The sequence below is a fragment of the Olea europaea genome, unplaced genomic scaffold, assembly GCF_002742605.1.
Source record: "Olea europaea var. sylvestris unplaced genomic scaffold, O_europaea_v1 scaffold797, whole genome shotgun sequence".
Classification (NCBI taxonomy): Eukaryota; Viridiplantae; Streptophyta; class Magnoliopsida; order Lamiales; family Oleaceae; genus Olea; species Olea europaea.
In genome coordinates this window covers 11,210-35,327 of record NW_019266402.1, presented here as the reverse complement: position 1 = coordinate 35,327, position 24,118 = coordinate 11,210, and the positions used below count along the sequence as shown (strand labels likewise).

The 24,118-nt window shown below is 36.3% G+C and overlaps 3 protein-coding genes across 3 annotated transcripts; all 3 read left to right on the top strand.

Annotated features, from left to right (window-relative positions):
* The first annotated feature begins 6,456 nt into the window (after window positions 1-6,456).
* On the top strand, window positions 6,457-6,894 carry LOC111391503. Its single transcript, XM_023016736.1, has one exon. The coding sequence runs from the start codon at window positions 6,457-6,459 to the stop codon at window positions 6,892-6,894; it is 438 nt and encodes a 145-aa protein (XP_022872504.1).
* Window positions 6,895-18,358: 11,464 nt separating this feature from the next.
* LOC111391502 lies at window positions 18,359-19,551 on the top strand. The gene is made up of 2 exons (XM_023016734.1): window positions 18,359-18,868; window positions 18,934-19,551. Exons 1-2 carry the CDS (start codon window positions 18,359-18,361, stop codon window positions 19,549-19,551), a joined length of 1,128 nt encoding a protein of 375 aa, XP_022872502.1.
* A 2,603-nt stretch (window positions 19,552-22,154) lies between these two features.
* On the top strand, window positions 22,155-23,326 carry LOC111391501 (protein SRC2-like). Its single transcript, XM_023016733.1, has one exon. The coding sequence runs from the start codon at window positions 22,289-22,291 to the stop codon at window positions 23,048-23,050; it is 762 nt and encodes a 253-aa protein (XP_022872501.1). The 5' UTR covers window positions 22,155-22,288; the 3' UTR covers window positions 23,051-23,326.
* Window positions 23,327-24,118: the final 792 nt, after the last annotated feature.

Here is a 24,118-nt window from a genome sequence, read left to right as displayed (position 1 = left end):
AATGCCATTATAATGTGCTCCAAATGGAGGGCATATAGGAAATTGTATTATTATTAACCTTTGAAAAAGTGTATAAGAAAGATTGAGTAGCATCCATTTATGTAATTTACTTAATCTCTTTCCTATGAGAGCATCTCCACATTATCGTGACTTATTTTCAAATATGTACTATTTGTAGGTAGTAGGTTACAAGAAGCTGATCAAATCTAGCAACCCCTCTGCAAAATATTCCCATAAACGTCAAAAATTCCAATCACAATCCTATCCATTGCTTCAAGAACAAGAGAAATCATAACTACTTTCGAAAGTGACTTAATCTGCATCAACAAATTAAGCAAACTCTGTAAATTCTGCAGCAAGACTAATTTATCCATTATCTCAAACACGTGGTGTGCCTCACTCCCCTTCATTCCTCTCCCTTCCCCGTTATACCTCAAAAGCTTCGAATAAATAAAAATTCAGAAGAAAAGCGGGGGGAGGACTGTTACCTTGAAAAAATGTTATGAGCTTTAATGACGTAAGAATATCCATGAAGTTGCGTAAAACTTCATCAGAAATTGAAATTGAGAGAAAAGTCTAACCATGGATTGAAATTTATTCAAATTTATCCATGTGGAAGAAGAGGAGAATGGAGAGTGGGTTGTGGGTTTAGAAACTCTGGGTGGGTTGAGAGTGGGAAATGTGAGTTTAGAAAGTAGGGGCGGGATTTGATGTGGGCTGGTGTGAGATGGAGTGGGTGGGTTTGATAGGATATTTGTTTACTATTTGGTACAACCTTTTTCATAAAATAAAATCAAATTAACTAAGGTAACTTATGGAATTTAAATTGTCTATGGCAGTAATAAATAAATAAATAATTGTGTCATAGAGCTGGTCCGTAATCCCTGCCATGACGCCGAGATTTTTCATCTCTAAGCAACCAATATACATTATTGCCATTTTCTCGATTAGCACAGCTTCCGTTTCTCCTCGTTAACAACCAGAACCATCCCAAAATTTGGTTCAAATCGCACCAAGAAAAACCCATGGCAAATTTCCTTCCTCTCCTATTTTGCCTTAACCATACGTGCCCCTATCAAGGACCAAAACTAGCCCATTTCATAGTTGCCTAGTCAACATTTATGGGTTACACCAAATGGGCCTTAAACTGGTTTATCCATGGGTTATATAAAGTTATATATTGAGAAATATCAAAGTATTGTAAAATTGGCAAAACTCAGGTCATCTCAAAAATACAAAAATAAAAGACTATATTTACTAAGAATTCTGTTAAGCAATCAATTTGGGATGTGGCCTAATTTAATTATATAATTAATATTTTCTCTCACGACAATCTATCTCTAAATTGTCCAAATACCCTAGTATGCAATATCGGTATGATAGTAATACTCTTATCTCTCATCTTGCTTTTGCTGATGATATAATTATATTCGCCAATGGTTAGAAGACGTCTATCGGAAGGGTCATCGACTGTTTGGAGCACTACGAACGGGTCTTTGGCCAATTGGCGAATATAGATAAGAGTGTACTTATATTGCCCAGGTCGGCGTCGAATATTCAAATACAAAGACTAGTAATTTTAACAGGATTTTCTCATCAACAATTGTCGTTCACATACTTAGGAATTCCTTTGTTTAAAAGGGCTAAGAGGAGGATTCTTTTTTATGTCCTCATCATGAAGATTAAGAGTAGGATTTCAGGATAGGCTTCAAAAATCCTTTCTCATGGTGGTAGGATCACTTTGCTAAGATCAGTTCTCTCCTCTATACCACTATACCCTTTTCAAATTTTGCGACTCCCAAGGTTGTACTGAAAAAGTTGGAGAGTATATTTGCGAGATTTCTAGAGGGACACATCCGTCACTTGCAGCTGTCCCTAATTCAGCCTCTCCTGTATGGAAGAGATTGAAGAGATTTGGACAACGTGTCGAGCCACATATTGCGTGGCACCTTGGGATAGGTCAGATTTTCTTTTGGCATGATTGTTGGATGGGAAACACTTCTTTGGTGTCCATCTTCCCTGACAGTCAACACACATCTGCAAAGGTACAGTGTTTTTTCAATGACGACGTATGGGACTTTGAACTATTATTAAAGGCTATTCCACCATCTATGGCAGACCAGATTGCGGACATGCCATTATGTGTTGATGCCCTAGACCGCATTCTTTGGAAGGCTACATCAGATGGTAGATTTACCACCAAATCAGCATAGCATTTGATCCGTTCTAGCAAACCAACGCAGGATTCATTTTCCCTACTTTGAAGCCCTATCATACCTACCACAGTCTCGTTCTTCTGTTGGAGATTATGGCAGGATTTGATACCAGTCGATATTTTTATTCAGAGAAGGATTGGTAGTCAATTGGCTTCTCGATGTCAGTGTTGTTCGAAGATTGAGACCATCAATCACATTTTTACTGGTAGTGATATATCATATCAGGTCTGGCAGCATTTTGGGAGTTTATTTCAGATTTCTATGGTTGCGGGTGAAAGCGTCAGACAGAGATTTCTGAGATAGCGATATTCTGGTCAGTTTGTTGGGAGTGGGCACATTCGCATCATTATTCCTCTTCTGGTTTTCTGGTTTTTATGGACTGAAAGAAATGATGCAAAGCATAGAGATGTTTGCATGAGATCAAGATGAATCATTAGGAGGGTATACCGTATGATCTCGCTCCTTCACATTGGAGGATTATTTCAACCACTAAATTGACACTGTGATATACAGCTTGCTCCACTTTTTGGGATTATTATGACCCTTCCTCTATCTCCTCTCCCCATTATGGTTTGGTGGCGTACTCCATTAGTCAAATTTGTCAAGATCAACACTGGTGGATACGTCAAAGATAGCTTTGCAAGTAGGGGAGGCATAACCAGGGACTACGTATGAAAATGCATAAAGGCGTTAACAACATCTTTTGGACAGTGCATGATACTGGAAACAGAGCTCAGAGCTATTCTTGATGGGATATTACTGGCCAAAAGCTTTGGATTTTCAGACATTTGGGTTGAGACGGACTCTAGTGTAGCCATTCATTGTATCATCAAAGGTGGAGGACCATGGGCTATTCAGGACATACTCAGAAAGATTATAGAAAACACCTCCTTCGATAAAGATGCAGTTTCCCACATCTTCAGGGAGGAAAACCAGGTTACAGATGCTCCTGCTGCAGAGGGTTAGAATCATCGGCGATATCAGGTATACGGACCATCTGAACTACCACGATAAATTAGGGCACTCGTGCAAATAGATAGACATGGACTGTAGAAGCCCAAGAAATAGAATGAAATTAGGCTATTATGTTGTGATGATTTAGCACCACGAGCCTATCTCATTCAAGAAACGAGTTGTGAAAACTCAAACCATTTAAGATTTTGAAAGCCCAAGCCATAAATTAATTAAAAGCCCAATAATTTAAGAGATTAAGTTTAAGTAAATTTAATTACAAAGATTTAATGAATAACTGGGTTGCCCCAATGGTCATCTACATGGTATTTCATATAGGCAACACATGTTCGAATCACCATGTAGATGTTTTTATAAAACTTTTTTATAAATTTTTTTAGGCTTAAAACTCTTCAAATTCTTAGTTAAAGATCAAATTTAACAAATTTTATGATAATACAACCCCCCCCCCCATTTAGTTTTTCATTAAAAATAAAGATTACAAGAAGTGGAATGTCGCTTTTTCACTACATCCTTCCTTAAATCCGAAGTTCATCTTATTTTCTCTCAAAAAAAATATATTTTATGTCAATTTAAGTTAAGGGAAATACAAGGGTGAAAAGAAGAAATGCTTTCTACACATTTGTTCTTTGATATCCAAGAAAATTCAAGGTAGGTTGAGGTGCAAGTGTTATTTCGTTTTCAAATTTGATTTTTCGTTAAAAGTTGAATGAAATGGTCCTCCGGGTACAATGCTTCGGCACTACTATAGTTTGAATGATTATTCTCCGGCTCTACGTGTTATGATAATGCTATAGATATCGAATTTTGTCGGAAATCCATCTACGTGCGACGGTTGATTTTGTTCTTTTGTTGGGGGCGCGGATGATGGTGGTTGAAGATGCAATTTGACATGGAAATGCAAGTGAATTAACAACTTTAAATTGATTATGAAATATTTGCGTTTCCTTTTAATTACTTTTCCATGGATATCGTATATGAAACTATTTCTACGAACATTTTTTTATGAATAGGTTATGTTTAAAAATATATATATGTGATCTAGAATTTACTTACGAAACACCGTCTTAAAAAAAAATGTCAACTATTTAATGTTACTGTTTTCTTAGAAATTTCAGTTTCTGCTCAAATTTTAAAAATTCATAACTAATTTGTTACTTCGAATTTTTGAACAAAGCTAATGGTGTTTGATAGTCTCATAAGTTAGCTACTGAATAAATTTAGAATCATGTCAATCCGATGTTGGTAAAATTTTATATGTCACTTTAAGTAAACATAGTGTCGCTGTTTTCTGAAAATTTCAGTTTCTGCCATTGAACTTAAAAATTCGTAACTCAATCGTTACTTGGGATTTTTGGACAAAACTAGTGGTATTTAATAGCCTCATGGATTAGCTACTGAATAAACTTAAAATCATGTCAATCCAATATCTATAGAATTTTATATGCCACCTTAAGTATGCTGCGCTGGGTTACTTTTCAAATCGAGTCGCTGCGAGATTTTGAAAAATATTTTAACATCTCATATGTCGCCGACAAAAGCTAAATTTTGGATATGTTATATTATGAGAAGTTCTCTACTTTCTCTTAAATTTTCATGAAGTTTCGACCTAGATTACTATGCAAACGAGTTTACTTTAAAACTTATTGCGTAAAAATGGGAAGTCAAACAACAATATTTATTTTTAAATTTTTGCCTAAAATTTTACGCAACAAAAATGTATTTATGTATGGATGTCAACTGAAGACATTATGAATTAGTTTCTTTTTGTATTGAGTTATATTGTCAATTATGTCTTTTTAAAAAAATATTCTTAAATTAAATCTTTATAATTTCCTCTAAAAGTTTAGCTATTTTTTTAAGTTTACGGCTAAAAGTACAATTAATCTAGCGACGTTTCGGTCCTTGCGGGTCGGGGCGTTTATAGCGTGGTATCAGAGCACGAGTTTAGTCCATTCTGTAGACTTAGTATATTTTTTTGATAAAAAAAATTTAAAAGATGAGAAAGTGAAGCATTTAAGGCATTCCATGGCATCTTGCATCCATCAATTAATCTCATCCGACGAACCCAAGGTATGGAATAAAATATTATGTTCCACTTTATTTTTCGAGCATGAAGAAATGACGATTAGCTATTTTATTGAAAACCCCAAAAGCATAATATATATGTTGATATCACTAACAGAGATGATACATAATTGGACACTTATGTGACAGACATTGTTAGAATTTATCAGATCGCTAGAAAGGCCACGGCTTGTAGAGCAGCGTTGAACCGTAGGTCTATAATTCAATCCTATGAGAACTACGTGACTGACCCATCTCGTCCGCTTGCTGAACACATACATGACATTTCCGAGAGATGTATGGTGGCGGTAGATGCAGGACTGAGATCATGCATATCAAGGCTGTAAATAACCTCATACACTCACTTCCACGTCAATGGAGAAACATGGGAGTCATGGTTAGGGATGAGATACTAGAAGGTAACCCTCCAGAGCACCCAAATGCAATTGAATTCGGTACATATTGTCAGATCTTTCTAAACAGTTGGAGTGAAAGCTTAAAACCTCAATCGGAGATAGTAATTGAGCCTGAACCTTAGTTTGAATCGGACCCAGAGGAAGATCCCAAATGGGAGCATGAGAATGACTTTGGGTTGGAATTAGAGAATGAGCATGAGCCACAGGTTGAGATGGACCTAGAGTTGGGGCCTGAGGCAGAAGACTCCTCCGAAGATAAAGCTCTACCAAAGAAGATTCGCAAGATTCATAGGGATTAGAAATTAGATTCATTTTCCTTGTGTTATCTTTTCCTTAATGTTATGGAAGCAAATGTCGTCAAACTATTGTATGTCCTGATTTCAATGAGTACTTTTAATAATACAAAAAAAAAAAAATCAACTATGGTTCGAGCAGAAAATATTTTCCTATTTTAATCCTATTTTTGGAAAAAGAAGTTAATGTGAGATATTATGTCTTATTTCTAGGGAAATATCTCATGCAAACCAGAACAATTTGATAAGAGATCTCCTACAAGCGGTTCAAGATCTTGGCAGGCTGAATCAGAACCTAGCTCCACCTACACTGTTAGCTCCTATTACTCTCACGACTCATACCTCGGTGGTTGAGTTATTTTGAAGGCATAAGCCCCCTACCTTCGATGGAGTATCTGGTCCACTAGTAGTTGAGGAATGACTTCGTAAGCTAGAACGAATTTTTCGACTCATAAACTGCACTGACGCCCAAAAGGTTCACTTGCAGAGTTTATGTTTATTGGTGATGCAAGTTACTGGTGGGATTCAATGTCTCGAACTAGAACCCCGAAGCAGCAATTGGCGTTAACATGGGAACAATTTAAAAAGGAACTAATGGACAAGTATTTTCCTCAGTCTCTAAGAGATTTTAAGGAAAGTGAATTCCTTCAGCTCAAACAGGGTAATATGTCCCTGATGGATTACGAACGAAAGTTCGATCAACTCTCAAGATATGCTCCACACCTAGTTGACACGGAAATTAAGAAGACTAGAAGGTTCGAGCAAGGGTTAAACCCAGACATAAGCATGATCCTTATGTCACATCGTTTCACATCATATCGTGAGATGTTGGAACGAGCTCACGCTATTTGGTATCAAAAGGCTAATGCGGAGCAACACCATCAATTGTACGACCAGCAAGATAGAGGGCATATTGGAAAGAGGAAGTGAAATGGTCAAGACAAAGGAAAGGGCAAATGGCAAAATAAGAAGGTTAACATCGGATCTAGTGCTAGCAAGGTCATAGTAGCTACAGTTGCGCCTTGTCTGAAGTGTGGTAAACCTCATCGTGGTGAATGCTTGTATAGGAAGAATGCCTGTTTTCGGTGCGGTAAGCCAGGACATATTGCTAAGGATTGTCCTATGTTCACTCAAAAGAAGGATGATAACAGTGATCAGAACAAAAAGGGAAAAGCACGAGTCTTTACACTGACTTAGAAAGATGCAGAGGAAAACTCCAACGTAATAATAGGTATTTTACTGATATTCAATACACCTGCTTATGTACTGTTTGATTCGAGAGCTACTCATTCTTTTATATCAACGTCTTTCATTGCTAAATCTAGTATTACTTGTGAGAAGTCAGAAAGTACACTAGAAGTTAGCATCTCCTCAGGTAGAACATTAAATACAGATCAGTTAGTTAGGTCGGTAAATCTTGAAATCAAAGGAAAAACATTAGAATCTAATTTGTATCTGATAGAGATGTAAAACTTCGATGTGATTTTGGGCATGGATTGGTTGGGATCTAATTATGCAACCATTCATTATAAAGAGAGGAAAGTGTCTTTTCAGAAACCAGGAAAAGAGCAATTCTCTTTCCTCGGAATAAAGATCAAACCCCATCTCCAACTAGTATCGGCCTTGCAAGCTGATAAAATGATGAGAAAATAAACGTACCAAGGGTTTCTAATTAACATCTCAGGAGAAAAACAGACGACAATAAAGATTGAGAACGTACTAGTGGTACGAGAGTTTATAGATGTGTTTTCAGAAGAACTACCTGGTACTCCACCAGATAGACAGGTGGAGTTCACAATAGATCTGGTTCTCGGAGCGGCACCAGTATCTAAAGCTCCATACAGAATGGCTCCAAAGGAACTTCAGGAGTTAAAATTTCAATTACAAGAATTGTTGGATTGTGGCTTTATTCGACCAAGTGTGTCTCCTTGGGGCGAACTAGTATTGTTCATAAAGAAGAAAGATGGAAGTATGAGGATGTGTATTGACTATCGGGAGTTGAACTGTTTGACCATCAAGAATAAATATCATCTCCCGAGAATCGAGGATTTATTTAACCAATTGAAAAGGGCTAAGGTATTTTCCAAGATCGACTTACGATTTGGATACCATCAGTTGAAGGTTAAGGCAAATGATATACCCAAGACAGCTTTTCAAACTCGTTATGGATATTACGGGTTCACAGTTATGCCATTCGGGTTGACAAATGCTCCGGCAATGTTCATGGATTTAATGAATCGTGTATTTCATCAGTATTTGGATCAATTTAACATAGTCTTCATTAATGACATGTTGATATACTCCAAGAGTAAAAATCAACATGAAGAGCATCTTAGAATAGCGTTAGAAACATTACGTAAGGAAAAGTTATATGCAAAATTTAAAAAGTGCGAATTTTGGTTTGAACAAGTTGGATTCCTTGGTCATGTAGTTATTGTCCAAGGAATTGAAATAGATCCGGTAAAGGTAGAAGCGGTCACTAATTGGAAAAAATCGACTAATGTTGGTGAAGTTCAAAGTTTTCTGGGATGGGCTGGATATTTCAGAGATTTAAGGAAGGATTCTCCAAAATAGTTGGACCAATGACACAATTGACAAGGAAATGAGTAAAATTTCAATGACCAGATAAGTGTGAGCAAAACTTTCAGGAGCTAAAACAACGATTGATTACAGCACATGTATTAACCATACCTGAAGGTTAAGAAGGTTTTGTTATATATAGTGATGCATCCAAACAAGGTTTGGGATGTGTACTGATGCAGCATGGAAAAGTAATTGTATATGCATCAAGACAATTGAAGCAACATGAGCAGAACTACCCGATGCATGATCTAGAACTTGTAGCGGTGGTTCATGCATTAAAGATATAGCGCCATTACTTATATGGAGGAAAGTGTGATATTTACACGGATTATAAGAGTCTCAAATATTTCTTTACACAGAAGGAATTGAATATGAGACAGAGACGATGGTTGGAGCTAGTAAATGATTATTATTGTACTATTCATTACCATCCTGGTAAGACTAATGTTGTTGTTGATGCTCTAAGCAGAAAGTCGATGGGGCAGTTCGCATCATTACCTACTATTCCGATGGAGTTGATCAAAGATTTGAAAAATTTGCGAATCGAAATGACTACCACACCAGAACAAGTCACTGCTTATTTAGCAACTTTGATTGTTTGACCCACTCTTAGAGATCAGATCATAGAAGCACAGTATAAAGATATATTTTTGTAAAAGATCAAGAACAAGATTTGTACTGACAAGAGAAAGGATTTCGAAATAACTTTTGATTAGCAGTAATGTTCAAAGGAAGAATTTGTGTACCTAAGGATGAAGTTTTGGGGAAGGAGATATTGGAGAAAGCTCATTCTACCTCATACACCGCACATCCTGGTGGTACGAAAATGTATCGAGACCTTCGAGATACATTTTGATGGAGAAATATGAAAAGAAGTATAGGTCTATTTGTGGCAAAATGCATCGTGTGTCAGCAAGTTAAAGTAGAACATCAAAGACTGGCAGGGTTGTTAAATCCATTGGATATACCAGAATGGAAGTGAGAGAATATCGCAATGGACTTTGTGGTAGGATTTTCGAGATCAGCATGAGGGTACAATGCTATATGGGTAATAGTGGACCGTCTAACGAAGTTCGCTCATTTTCTTCCAGTGAAAATGGCATTCAGTCTAGATCAGTTGGCATGGTTGTATATTAAAGAGATCGTAAGATTGCATGGTACCCTCGTATCCATTGTGTCTGACAGAGATCCGAGATTTACATCTAAGTTTTGGAAGACCTTGCAAGTGACTATGTGAACAAAATTGAATTTCAGTACGGCATATCACCCTCAATCCGATGGTCAATCTGAAAGAACCATTCAGACTTTGGAAGATATGTTAAGAGCTTGTGTTTTGGATCTATGAGGCAATTGGGAATCGTATTTACCTTTGGTGGAATTTGCATATAATAACAATTTCCAAGCAACTATTGAAATGACACCGTATGAAGCTCTCTATAGTAGAAGATATAGATCAACTATTCATTGAGATGAAGTCAGAGAAAAGAGAGTTTTGGGGCCAGAGATCATTGAAATGACAGTCGAAGCCATTGAAAAGATTCGCACTAGGATAAAGGCAGCGCAAGACAGACAAAAGAGCTATCCAGATATCAGACGAAAGGACTTGGAGTTTCAAGTTGGAGATAAAGTTTTGTTTAAAAGTGGCACCAATAAAGGGTGTACTTAGGTTTGGCAAGAAAGACAAGCTACGACCTCATTATATCGGACCTTTTGAAATATTTGATAGGGTCGGAAGTGTGACTTATCAATTAGCTTTGTCGCCCGAACTATCAGCAGTTCACAACGTATTTCACATATCGATGATCAAGAAGTATATACATATTCTGATCACGTGGTCAATTATCAATCCCTAGATGTCCGTAAAGATTATCTTATGAGGAATTACCAATTAGAATACTGGATCGAAGGGTACATAAATTACGGAACAAGGAGATTCAACTGGTCAAGGTGCAATGAAATAATCATGGAGTCGAAGAATCTACTTGGGAAGAAGGAGAAGAAGTTAAAGACAAATATCCCACACTCTTTACCAATCCATAAGGTAAATTTCGAGGACGAAATTTTGTTTAAGATGTAAAGGATGTAGAAGTCCGAGAAATAAAATGAAACTTGGCTTTTATGTTGTGATGATCTAGCACCACGAGCTTATCTCATTCAAGAAACGAGTTGTGGAAACTTAAACCATTTAAGATTTTGAAAGCCCAAACCATAAATTAATTAAAAGCCCAACAATTTAAGAGATTAAGTTTAAGTAAATTTGATTACAAAGATTTATTGAATAACTGGGTTGCACCAATGGTCATCTACATGATATTTCATATAAGTAACCCAGGTTCGAATCACCATGTAGATGTTTTTATAAAACTTTTTTATGAATTTTTTTTAGGCTTAAAAATTTTTCAAATTCTTAGTTAAAGATCCAAATTTAACAAACTTTATGATAATACAACTCCCCCCATTTTGTTTTTCATTAAAAAGAAAGGTTACAAGAAGTGGAAAGTCACTTTTTCACTACATCCTTCCTTAAATCCGAATTTCATCTTATTTTCTCTCAAAAAATATATTTTATGTCAATTTAATCTAAGGGAAATACAAGGATGAGAAGAAGAAAGGTTTTCTATATATTTGTTCTTTGATATCCAAGAAAATTCAAGGTAGGTTGAGGTGCATGTGTTATTTCGTTTTCAAATTTGATTTTTCATTAAAAGTTGAATGAAATGGTACCTCCAGGTAGGTGCTTCGGCACTACTATAGTTTGAATGATCATTCTCCAACTTTACGTGTTATGATAATGATATAAATATCGAATTTTGCCGAAAATCCATCTATGTGCGACGGTTGATTTTGTTCTTTTGTTGGGGGCGTGGATGATGGTGGTTGAAGATACAATTTGACATGGAAAAGCCGGTGAATTAACAACTTTAAATTGATTAAGAAATATTTGCGTTTCCTATTAATTACTTTCTATGGACATCGTATATGAAACTATTTCTACGAACATTTTCTTATGAATATGTTATGTTTAAAAATATATATGTGATCTAGAATTTACTTACGAAACACCGTTTTAAAAAAAATGTCAACTAGTTAATGTTACTGTTTTCTTAGAAATTTCAATTTCAGCTCAGATTTTAAAAATTCATAACTAATTTGTTATTTCGAATTTTTGAACAAAGCTAATGGTGTTTGATAGCCTCATAAGTTAGCTATTGAATAAACTTAGAATCATGTCAATCCGATATTGGTAAAATTTTATTTGTCACTTTAAGTAAACATAGTGTTGCTGTTTTCTGAAAATTCCAGTTTCTGCCATTGAACTTAAAATTCGTAACTCAATCGCTACTTGGGATTTTTGGACAAAACCAGTGGGATTTAATAGCCTCATAGATTAGCTACTGAGTAAACTCAAAATCATGTCAATCCAATATCTATGAAATTTTATATGCCACCTTAAGTATGCTGCGCTGGTTATTGTCCAAATCGAGTCGCTGCGAGGTTTTGAAAAATATTTTAACATCTCATATGTCGCCAACGAAAACTAAATTTTGGATATGTTAAATTATGAGAAGTTCCCTACTTTTTTTAAAGTTTCGACCTAAATTACTATGCAAACGAGTTTACTTTAAAACTTACTGTACAAAAAGGGAAGTCAAACAACATTTATTTTTAAATTCTTGCCTAGAATTTCACGCAACAAAAATATATTTATGTATAGATGTTACCTGAAGACATTAGGAATTAGTTTCTTTTGTATTGAGTTATGTTGTCATTTATTGTCCTTTAAAAAAAATATTCTTAAATTAAATATTTATAATTTCCTCTAAAAGTTTAACTATTTTTTTAAGTTTACGGCTAAAAGTACAATTAAGCTAGCAACGTTCCGGTCCTTGCAGCTTGAGGCATTACATGGACTACCCAGCATTAGAACATGAATTACAAGTTTACTTTTATTCTTATATTATTCTTATTTTTATCTTTAATTGCATCAGTCCTTATTGTAAGAGAAGTAGTACTTCCGTTTTTTACAGCTTTACATTTATTTTGTTTTTAGCATTCACTTCCATTGTAAGGGAAGTAATACTTCCTCGTTTACTGCTTCTAGCATTTTCACACGTAACTATGGTATTCTTTCATCATAAGTGAGGGCATGTTAACAAAATCTCGGAAGTACTGCCATCCTTTAACCCAAAAAAATAAAAAAATAATAATAATAATAATAATAATAAAACACTAGTTAGCAATATACATATTCACCTCATTATACCAATATCTAATAAAATGCATGAATGGAACAATTCATAAGTACACTTTCTATACTTCCTTTTAAACTTTTTTCAATTCTCAAAATACCTTTTTATTCCTTTTTTTTTCCTCAAAATACCTTTTTATTCTTTTTTTTATAAAAATTATTTTACGATAAATTTGTAATACAATGTATTAAATTTTTACACTGTCGCCTTTGCCAACACTACTAACACTATCGCTTGTAACACAATGTTACACACATTTTACTAATATTTTCACTATGGACATTGGTAGCACACCCCTTTTAACTTTCAATGTTATACCATCGTCGTCTTAACAGTTAACACTCGTTGTTATAGGATTATCACATGTGATTAAAACTACCATACCGTCACTATCACCACCTATTTTCACCACCAAAACCACCATTGCTGTTGCCACCTATTTTAGCTACCAAAACCACCACAATTGCCACCATCTCCACCACCAAAAAAATAGCATCATCACCACATTCTCTAGATTTGCATCGCACCACCATTAAAAAAGCGCACAATCTTCGATCAAACTCAGCCACGCCGACAATATCCTATCGCATTCCATCCACCACCGCCATTTTCATCTCCAAAAGCACCATCATCTTCAATCACCAGATATAAACGTTTCAGTAGAATTTAAGTTTTATTTTTCTACTTAATTTAGATTATTTTAAACCTATATAAAGGGGGACTCTGCATTGTAATGGTTAGTAATTTAATTTTAAGCCCTATATGAAGGGGATTATGCATTGTAATAGTTAGACATTGACATTGGTAGGGTGAATTGTAAAACAGTAAACTGGAACTATATCGACTGCATTTGCAAAAACAATATGCATATTTCAAATGGATGGAATCCCCATAGTAGAAAAGAGGGACGCTACCATAACTATAATCTACATGTGAGATAAAACTCATTTACCGTGCTGTGAAGATTAATTACAAATTGTTTAATCATTCGGCAGTTTCTATATGGTACAATGCTAAAAAAGTAATATCACATATACTTTCTGTTTTAAGACATTGTATAGGTCATGAAAGTAATCTTGGGTTGCTGTTGTCCCAACATCTTAAGCTGCATATGCTCTCTATTCTAATTATCCTATGCTTATTTATCATCTGTGGCTATTTGAGTTTTGACTTCCTATACAAGGCACTGGATTGGAGTTTAATTTGAGCAATCATTTGAGATTTAAGTTCTTGTTCTTCTTGTTCTTCTTTTTTTTTTTCATTTGAATTATTTTATGGGCGATCCTCAGAACATAAAATCCCATCGAATTTGGTTTGACACTTTTTATTGTTAACCATTTGATTGCCTGTATGAAGTCAATGGTATATTTATTCAGAAAATTAGTTAATTTCTTTGGCAGATGGCTTCTGTTAGCTTAGATCAAAATGGAGATTGTGTTGATAAAATGTCAGTTGAGCATTTACTTCCCTTAGACTCTTCTGATGCATGTGATGACTTTGGAGAGCCAGATATCCTTCCTCGAATTGGAGATGATTATCAACTTGAAATTCCACCATCTACTGAAAAGTCCCTCTATATTTCATACCCAAGGAATTCAACAGATGCACAGATTGGAGTTCATTCTCACTATTACTTCTTTATTGGGTTGCCCATGCCAGTAGTGTGGATCAATCCTCGAGGTGGGTGCATGAAGCAAGACACATGGGAAGAACCAAATATTGCTTCAGATTTAAGATCTTCAGAAGTTAATAGTATCAAGGAATCAGAAAATTTACCAACTGAAGACAAATTCCACCAATCCAGCGACCGAGGCTACTTTTTGACTCCCGGATTACCTAGTGATTATTGGAGTTACATCGAGAAAGATAGCTTCCTTCTTGGTTTGTACATCTTTGAGAAGAACTTTGTTCGGCTTAGGCAAGTCATTGAAAGTAAAGAGATCGGTTCTATATTGTCATTTTATTATGGGAAATTTTATGGTTCCGAGGACTATCGTAGATGGTCAGAAGGCCGAAAGATGACAAACAAAAGGTGTTTATATAGGCAGAAGATATTTTCTGGTTTGAGGCAACAGGAATTAATGTCTCGTATACTTCCTAGCATGTCAAAAGAATGTCAAAGTGCTCTACTGGAGGTACTTGAAAGAATTATTTCTGCATATACTACTTGCGGTGAGGGAAAAAGATTTGCCTCAAGCATACTAAATTTTGTGAATTAAGTATAACAACGATTGTTGACAACCAACCTCTTTGCTCTGATAGACAACCACACGCACAGAGAGATAGCAAAGTCGTCTTGTCCAAGTCAAATTTCATGTTGTTTTGTAAGAGACAACTTGGTAGAAAATTGAAGCTATTCGAAATCAAATATGCATCAACTAGTTTTTCTTATCGACCTCTAAATAATTTATGCTTAATCGTCTAGAGAATTGTATTCCCAAGTTTCTATTATAACATCTACTAGAAACTGCAGACAAATGTTGAATCACCACCGCATTTCAATTTCTTGGCAGATCTCGAAGTCATTTGGGGAAGGGAAATTGTCACTACAAGACTACATATCCTCTTTGAAGGCCATGGTTGGGATGAAAGTTCTTGTACAAGCAAGTGCCATTGGTAAAGGAAAGCAAGATCTCACGAGAATGGCCTTGGAAACTTCAAGGTCCAATCAAGTTGTTGCTATGCGCCCAAAAATACCAACAGTCCAAGCATGGTCGTCCCTTACAACCAGCGAAGTTATCAAGTTTCTAACGGGAGATTACGAATTGAGCAAAGCTCGCTCAAATGATCTATTCTGGGAAGCAGTTTGGCCTCGTTTACTGGCAAGAGGTTGGCATTCAGAGAAACCTAAAGATCAAACCTTTATTGTTGGTTTGAAGCATGGTTTGGTTTTTGATGCAGCACCAACAGGATGATTAATAGAAACAGAAGAAAGATTCAGAAAGAATGGGGAATTAAGGGAGGGGATAGAAGAAGAATTCAATAGAAGAAGGGAAGAGATGCGCCATAAGCCACCAAAATAATTATTCATTCATCATCAACTGAAAATTAGAATGCAAAATAGGTTTAAATAGTAAAGCAACCCTAACGAGCTTGGGCCCGAGCCCATACAAGTCCAAATTTAAATAATAGTCCAAGAAAATAAATAAAGCTTAAATAAAATAAGTAAACGTCGTCCGATATCCTCATCAACTCTCCCGGGATGGGAGAAAAACTCGACCCTGTCGAGTTGATAGATAGTATAGGCTGCAGTCAATCTGATACTCCAAATGCTTCAAGTCAAGCCACGGGGGACGATCTTTCTGACGAATCAAGTAACGAAATTCCATAATTGATAGCACTGAAAACTATAGCTTATTCCCAAAAATATGATCTGACCAAGGGGACCGATCTTTCCTTCTAACCAAGTACTGATACTGGACTTCAAATAACCAATACTCATGCACCTCATCTTCAACATTTTCACATGATTGTACATAATGAAGAGCATAAGAAGTACGTCGATTTACCCAACAAACAAGAAAGTACTGAATTTTGCCATCATTGGTCAATACAACACGTTCATCTAAAATAACATCAATTTTATTTTTGTGTGCTGTGATAGTTGGTATTAAAGTAGAAATATCAATATAATCAAATTGGGGGTTCACAAAGTTAGGTAGAAATTGATCATCAAAGGAAGTAATACGGTATTTGTAAGTAATGAAGTCCTCAATATTTAAAGTAGAGTGGTGGCTAAAATGTGATGAAAGGGCAATGACATGTGTATTTGAACCAATATGCTTTAAAATTTTTAAAGGACCAACACTACAAGCTTGCAATATGACATAATCCCCAATATTAAATTCAAAATATTGTTTATGCGAATCAGCTTGAAGTTTATATAATGCATTACTTGCGTCATGTTGTTTATTGATCTCAATATGCAAGTCATGAAGATGATATACAAATGCTTCAGCTGACAACAACACACTAGCATGCGGGGACATGGGAATAAGTTCTAACGGTCGCCTAGACTTATAACTATGAACAACTTCAAATGGATTTAGACCTAGAGACCGATTCACAGAATTGTTATATGCGATGTGAACAGTTGAGGGGATCGAGTCCCAATTTTCAAGATTTTTCTGTACTAGAGACTGTAATAAATTGTCAAGACTTCGGTTAGCAATTTCGATTTGACCATCAGTTTGAGGTTGGTCAGTAGTGGAGAATTTCGATTTAGTGCTAACAACAAGCGACTGGATTTTCCAAGGGTGACTAGTGAAATCATCAAACTCTTTAAGTTGGGTAAGGGTATGACATATAACATGTGATCGAGAGTTGTCGGAAACAAGGGGTATAGTTTCTAAAGTCTCGGGAAGGGTCGGGATTCCACTTAAGGAAGTGTACTCACTATAATCATCAAAATCTTCAAGTTTACGGCCATATGCTAGATCTTCTAACGACTTTTCTATTGCATTCTTTCGTTCTTCTATGACTAAAGCTCCGTTAGGACATTTGGAAGAGATGTGGCCAAAATCCTTACAGTTGATACATAGCAAATGAGAAGTCTTTGGAGTTTCACAAATTATACCCTTATTTTCCAAAATTTGAGGAACATTAGACGGAGGAGGTCCTAGAAGGGACTTAACAGGAGGAAGTGGAGCCACATTATACGGGGGAGGTCCTAGAAGGGACTTAACAGGAGGAAGTGGAGCCAATGAAATCGAAAGATGATTGCCATTACGCTTTCTACATGAAGAAGAAGATCTTGGACTATCACGACCTTTACAATTATTTTTCCAAACAGGAGGAACATTAGACGGAGAAGGTTTTATGATAGACTTATGATGAGGCGACGCTAATGAGATGGGTGAACGACGATGACCACGCTTTTCATATGGAGTACTAATAATCAACTCAAAATCTCGAGCTAAAGAATAAGCGTGATCAAGAGTAGTGACACCTCGAAGGGAAAGCTCGCGCTTAAGATCATCTCTCAGACCTTGGCTAAACCTACTCAAAGTCATGCTTTCATCCTCAATTAAATGACATTTGGTTCGAAATTCCTCAAATTGCGCGATATACTCAGTCACTAATTGATTTCCTTATTTAAGGGCATTCCATTGAGTAAAAATTTCAAAATTATCTCGTTCTCGCTTACGAATCTGATCCCTATTCCTACGATCGCATCGAAAATATTTTTGATCACTTTGGAGATGAGAGATTACCCAAGTTTAGGCTCTGATACCAAATTTGATGTAGGATAGATTGAAGGATTTCAATAAGAAGAAGTAGCCAGGAAGAAGTTAAGAAACCAGGGGAGAAGAAGAAGAAACGGGGAGGAGAAACAGAGAGTAGGGAGAAGAGGAGAAGAAATCAGGGAAAGAGAGGGGAGGGAGAAAACGGCTGCAAGCCAAACAATATTTCAATTCTAATTAATCATCGTCTCCTGAAATTACAACTGAAAACCATATAAATAGTAAAAGCATAACCCTACCAGTGATGGGTTTGGACCAAACCAATAATACAAGCCCAATAACTAGAAAAAGTAAAATAGTGCGATAATAATATAAGTGATGTCCGCATCAGTTTTTCTAATTCCTGGTGTCAGAAAATTCTCAAGAAGGAAACTAGTGAAAGGAGACCAATATTTTGATTCTGTGAGTGACGTCTTGAGCAAAGTTGCCAAAGAACCTGGGCTTCTTGAGCTTGAAGCAGGAGAAGACAATGGTAACAAAGAACAAGATGATCATGATCTGCCTACAAGGCAACGCCATTGTTATCTTCAACCCCGAACTCCGAATCGCAATAGTGAAATTATGAAATTTACGGTTGTAGTTACCAGTCTCACTAATGGGAAACCTTGTAAATTTAAAGAATTGAGAAGCCTTCCATTTGAAATTTCCTACATGTTGACTTCGCGAAACTGTTCCAAAGTTAGTGATGAGAAAAGCACTGATAAGAACATTGATGAATCTGATAGTGTCAATACCATGCATGTTGATTCTGGAGAGACAGATCATGATGCCACTATCCAGACAACGAAATTCAACGGGGAAATGCTTCCTGGTAGGAAAGATCACTACGTTAATGCCCCATGCCAAGATATCCATACCAGTAGTCCTGATGATGATAATATGTTATTGAGTAGCTTGAAGAAAAAAAAAAATATTTACACGAGGACAAACAATCGAGGGAGGTGGTAAACTCCCGCTTGAGCCGGAAGCAGAAACAAGAAAATGTAGACATTATTGCTCCCATCATGAAACGGCAGAGGGTACTAACTGCTTGTAGTTGTGAGGAAACAAGAAATGGCTCGATTCATTCCTTGAGGGTTCCTAGATCAGAAAATAAGATTTCTAGTTGCTTCTCTGGCATTCATGAATTTTCTGAGTGCATATCGATTGAAGTTGGTTCTTCTCAAGATAAGTTGTCATCCACCAGTTCCCCAAAAGGTAGTCCCATTGGTAGCGTTGAGTGTACTCCTAATAGAAATATTGATGCAGCAGAAGCCCCTGTGGAGAACCCGCAAACTCAGACATCGATTGACCTTAATTTTCCACAAGTTCCCCCGGACTTGGAGAATGTTTTCTTAGCAACAGAATCAAAAAATTCCTCTGCCATTGAATCTAGTTATGAGCAGAAGCCTAGCATGAATATTCGAAGGCATAGCACTAGGAACCGGCCTCCAACTGTCCGAGCACTTGAAGCTCTGGCGAATGGATTTTTAACTGCAAATCGGCGGAAAAGTAAAAATTCCTGTAGTTAAGTGAACAGAGCATCTAGACTTTCGGAGTTTGCCTGTTGTGTGGTCGCCCTTAATGAGTTTCCCAACAATACTGTGGATTTCCAGATTTAAGAAGCTGAAAATGGTATGCTTAACTGTGGCGATCGGAAAATTCAGGTTCTGCAATAGGGAATTGAGGGAGCAGTTTCAATAGACTGAGTGGTATGACAAAAGATTTTCACTTTTTTTCCCTTATTTAATATTATTGAATATTATTCAACCCTCTCTACCAAGTATGACAGACGTTGGGAAAATGACCTCGGTTGTGGGAAATGAGATTTGTATGGTGAGCACATCATAATTGTTATCTCGCTAGCCTGGACATGTAAATGCCACAGTAGACAGTGCAAGTGTTAAAGTTCATAAGGTCCCCGAAAGAAACTGAACTCTCCAAAGGTGAGAAATCATGCTTTAATCTGAAATTTTGAACACCGATAAATGGGATATGGGAGAAGAATACTGCTACGTTGAGGCCGAGGAAGTGGATGCTAGTCAGTTTTTCCTGCTTTGTAGTTCAAACAGAAAACTCAGTTAAAGTGCATTTCTTGGTTCCTTCATGCTGAAATTTTTATATGTTCTCATGTGACAGTAATCTGTGGCTACTGCATCCGTGGATAAGTGGATATAGGTTTTGCTTGCAACAAATTTAGCCAAACTCTTGGAGATGAGGCTTAGTCATTCTGAAGAAATCAGTGTTATTACGGGGGGGACCTTTGATTTTTATCCCATACTTCTTGATTTTTATCCGATCAAGAAGTATCTGCCATTGGCAATGGATCAATAGATACTCATACATATATACACAGAAGGATAGATACACTATAATAGGCTAGATTGCCAGTCGCCCAATGGCTGGCCCATGCAAGCCAACTTTACCATTTTTTTTTTTCTTTTTTTGAGGGTATAGATTACGATATTAGTGCATCATCTGATCAACTGTATCATGTGCAAAACAATGGAAAAGTAGAGTACTTGGTTCTATCTTGATTGGGTTTTTGTTTTGTCTCAATTAGGTGTGTTAATAAAAGAGGACAGTGACATAGGAATATGAGTAATGACTTGATTTCTAGGTGTGATATGTAATATGGATAGGTAATACGTTTGGCTGGTCAGAGATTTTGAAACCTTAGCATTTAAGATTTGTGACATTCCTATAATTGCTTGCTGCATTCCTTCATAATGTGCTCAGGAATGACAGTAGTTTAGGTAAAAAGGACACTGTCAAGATGGTAGAAGATTTTATTAAAATTGCGAAAAAATAAAAATAAAAAATGGTAGTTGGTATTACATGGGATTTGTTTCATCTTACAATTTCATTTCTGGTTCATGTCAAAGATTTTTGACCAAAAAATATGTATGCGGTGAGATTTTGGATTTTAAGGTTGCAGAGGCTTGAGAAAGTCAGTCTTGTAATTCTTATTCTTTGTTACTTCTTCTTCATGGCGAAAATTCTATAATGGTGAAATGGACGGACTCTCAAACTAAAAGTTTTGTTAATAAGAAATTCTTTCTAATTGGAAGCAACTCGACTTGAGAAAAAAAAAAATTATGGATACATTACTTTAAATCATCAACGAAATACTTTTCTAAGAGGTTCGATGACTTCAATTTATGATTTACCTAATGTCACTAGCGATATTTTGGGCAATATTGTAATTAAAACATATTTCAGGCAATGCTTCTAGTGAATGAAGACAGAGTGTTATGGGATATATGTTTAGCCTTAAATTATGACAACATAAACTCAATTTTTGGGTGTACAAATTTTCTAAATGACAAGTAAATAGGCAATGAGCAATAACGAGATACCATAGCTCATTTGACTGCTCCATAAATAATAGTTTCATTTGCAAATTCCTAGTCTTTTGAGAACTCAGTTTGGTCAAAATACGATTCTAGAAGATACCATAGCTCATTTGACTGCTTCATGGTTGGAAAAATAAAAAAAAATCCTATTTAACAATTAGACTTGCATCTTAATCAACGATGAATTATCAAACTTGTCTTTGCAACTTCTAAGCACGTGGAAACATTTTGTTACTGTGAATTGTAAGGATGCTTATTATTTCATTAGTTATTGAACTTTCTAACGATTTGTTATAATGTCATCGAATTTTTTTATTTTTTTATTTTATCGATATTACTTTATTTGTTCATCTGATTTCATTTCACCAATTTAGCGCACATTCGTTCACGCGTTACAAGGAGTTGTTGTGTGAAGCCAACTAATTCTTGTGAATTTGGAGATTTTAGTTTGAAGTGTTACAAAACACGTCATTTTGTTTTGAAAAATGCCATTTTTAATAATGCTTTGTTAACCATACGAATTTTGTTATTTACGTTGATATGTCTGTAAACAATATGAAATGGAAGCCTAACGAATGATTAAAGGTTAATAAAATTTGAAGTTGATTGACCATCGAGAAAGACTTTGTAAATTTGGCAACGCGTAATTAACTTGACGAGAAGTAAAATGATAAATGCAATAATTAACCTATATAAGAACGTAAAACCTTAAGGCCTTAACTTAACCATGATTACTTCTTATCTCAGATAAATGAAGCCACCAGGTAACGCCTCGAAACGTGTTTAAAACCAACATAAATTTGTTCGTTCCCCGTGGACAGTTTGATTCATCATTTGCCATTTCTCTCTCTAAAACTCCTCAACTCTACCAAATACTAAACAAAAACTGTGTGTCTTTTCATTAATTATCGTTATGGATCATCGCACGTTGGAAATTAACTCTATATATGGTAAAGATCTCAACAAGGTGAACCTCATAACGAAGATGGGCGTGTACGTGGTGGTTTCACTCTCAGGTGGGGACAAAAAATCAAAGCAGACGACGAAGACGCCGGTGGACAGAGACGGCGACACCCACCCCGCATGGAATTCTCCTATAAAATTCACGGTGGAAGAGGCGGCGCTCCGGAAGAATCTTCTGACTCTTGATTTCATGCTTGTTTGTGAACGTGCGTTAGGCGATAAAGATATTGGCGAAGTCCATGTCCCCATTAACGACCTTCTTGAATCTCTGGACCCCGCCGGTAACTGTGGAAAGCAGCAGCAATTTGTGAGTTACCAAGTGAGGAAACCTAATGGTCAACCTAAAGGTCAAATAACTTTTTCATATAAGTTTACCGGTGCAGTGGCGGCTCCACCAGCACCTGTTTCTGGCGCCCCTAAACTTGACGAGGAACCTTTTATAGCATATCCGGCTGTGGGTCCCAGCTTTGCGTATCCTCCTCCACCCCCAGGAGGAGTATATCCTCCTTATCCGTTTGACCAGGCTATAGAGCATTACCCACCAGGGTACGAGTACCCACCACCACCGTCTTATGGTGGGTACCCACCTCCACAACCACCGCCGGGATACGGATATCCACCTGAAGCTGGGATCGAATGGAGTAGAGACAACCGGAGATCAGGTGAACATTTTGGTATCGAATACAGGTGCAATAGTTTCAACTGGGGTTAATAACTAACTATGGCACAGGTGCTGTCATTAGGGACCATAATATTATCCTTCTGTCGAGATGTTGCCGCAGCTATCCGGGACGGGTTGGTTCTTGGCTGAATAGCCGAGTTGCAAGTTTATGAAAGATTAATGGCTCCAAAGGCAGTCATTTTGTCAACAAGATTTTGTACAAATATCTTTATCCTTTTGATATTGTAGTTTTGTTTAGGGACGTGGGCTGTCTATTTCAAGTATAATATCAAGCAAATTGTTCAATGAAACTATTGCGTTGCGTTAGAGGAGTTGCCTCAAAATTATTGCGTTACATGAAAAAGTTTCGTTCTCACATCAACAATCTTGTTGGAAGTATTTGTCGTTAGTTTCTTGATCAAAATCAAATTTTGCTAGAAACTCTCCCCAACTTTAAGTCTAGAATTCGAATTAAATTTTGATAGCAAAAGGTGGTTTAGGCTATCTTTCGAGTATTTGCAAGTTGGATATCGTGTTTCGTTTGGGCTTATTTGCTGGCCTTCTTGTGGGTTTTGAGCCTCTTGCGCAAATTAGATTATTCTTGCCTCTACAATTTGTCCCCAAGTACCCCCACTCTTTATTCAGAATACTGGATGAGCGGAGACTGGGGAAACGGATGCTGGTAGCTAAACGAATATGGTTAAAAAATAAGGAAAATTTTCGAATTTATGTCCAAAATATTTTATTGTGTGAGTGTGTGGTTGAAAAAGAGTACGAGGAATGAAGAATTTTAATTTAAAGAAAAGTCATATATGAACTTCATTGATTCTAACTAAAATCTTAATGGTTCTTCAGAACCTTCTTCTTAATTAATATTCGTCAGAATCTTGAGCAAGATCTTAACCATACACAATTCGATTGTGCAAGAAAAAACACCCAATTAAGTCGTATTCTCAAGTTGATTATTGTAATTATATTGCTATACTTTTTTGGATCTAAAATGTACATAAAACCACGCGTAGGCGTAGCATTATATTTACATTCATTATAGATGTAAAATGTAAAATGCATTATACATTATAATGCATCAAACACAGCCTTGGCATACATTATATTTAC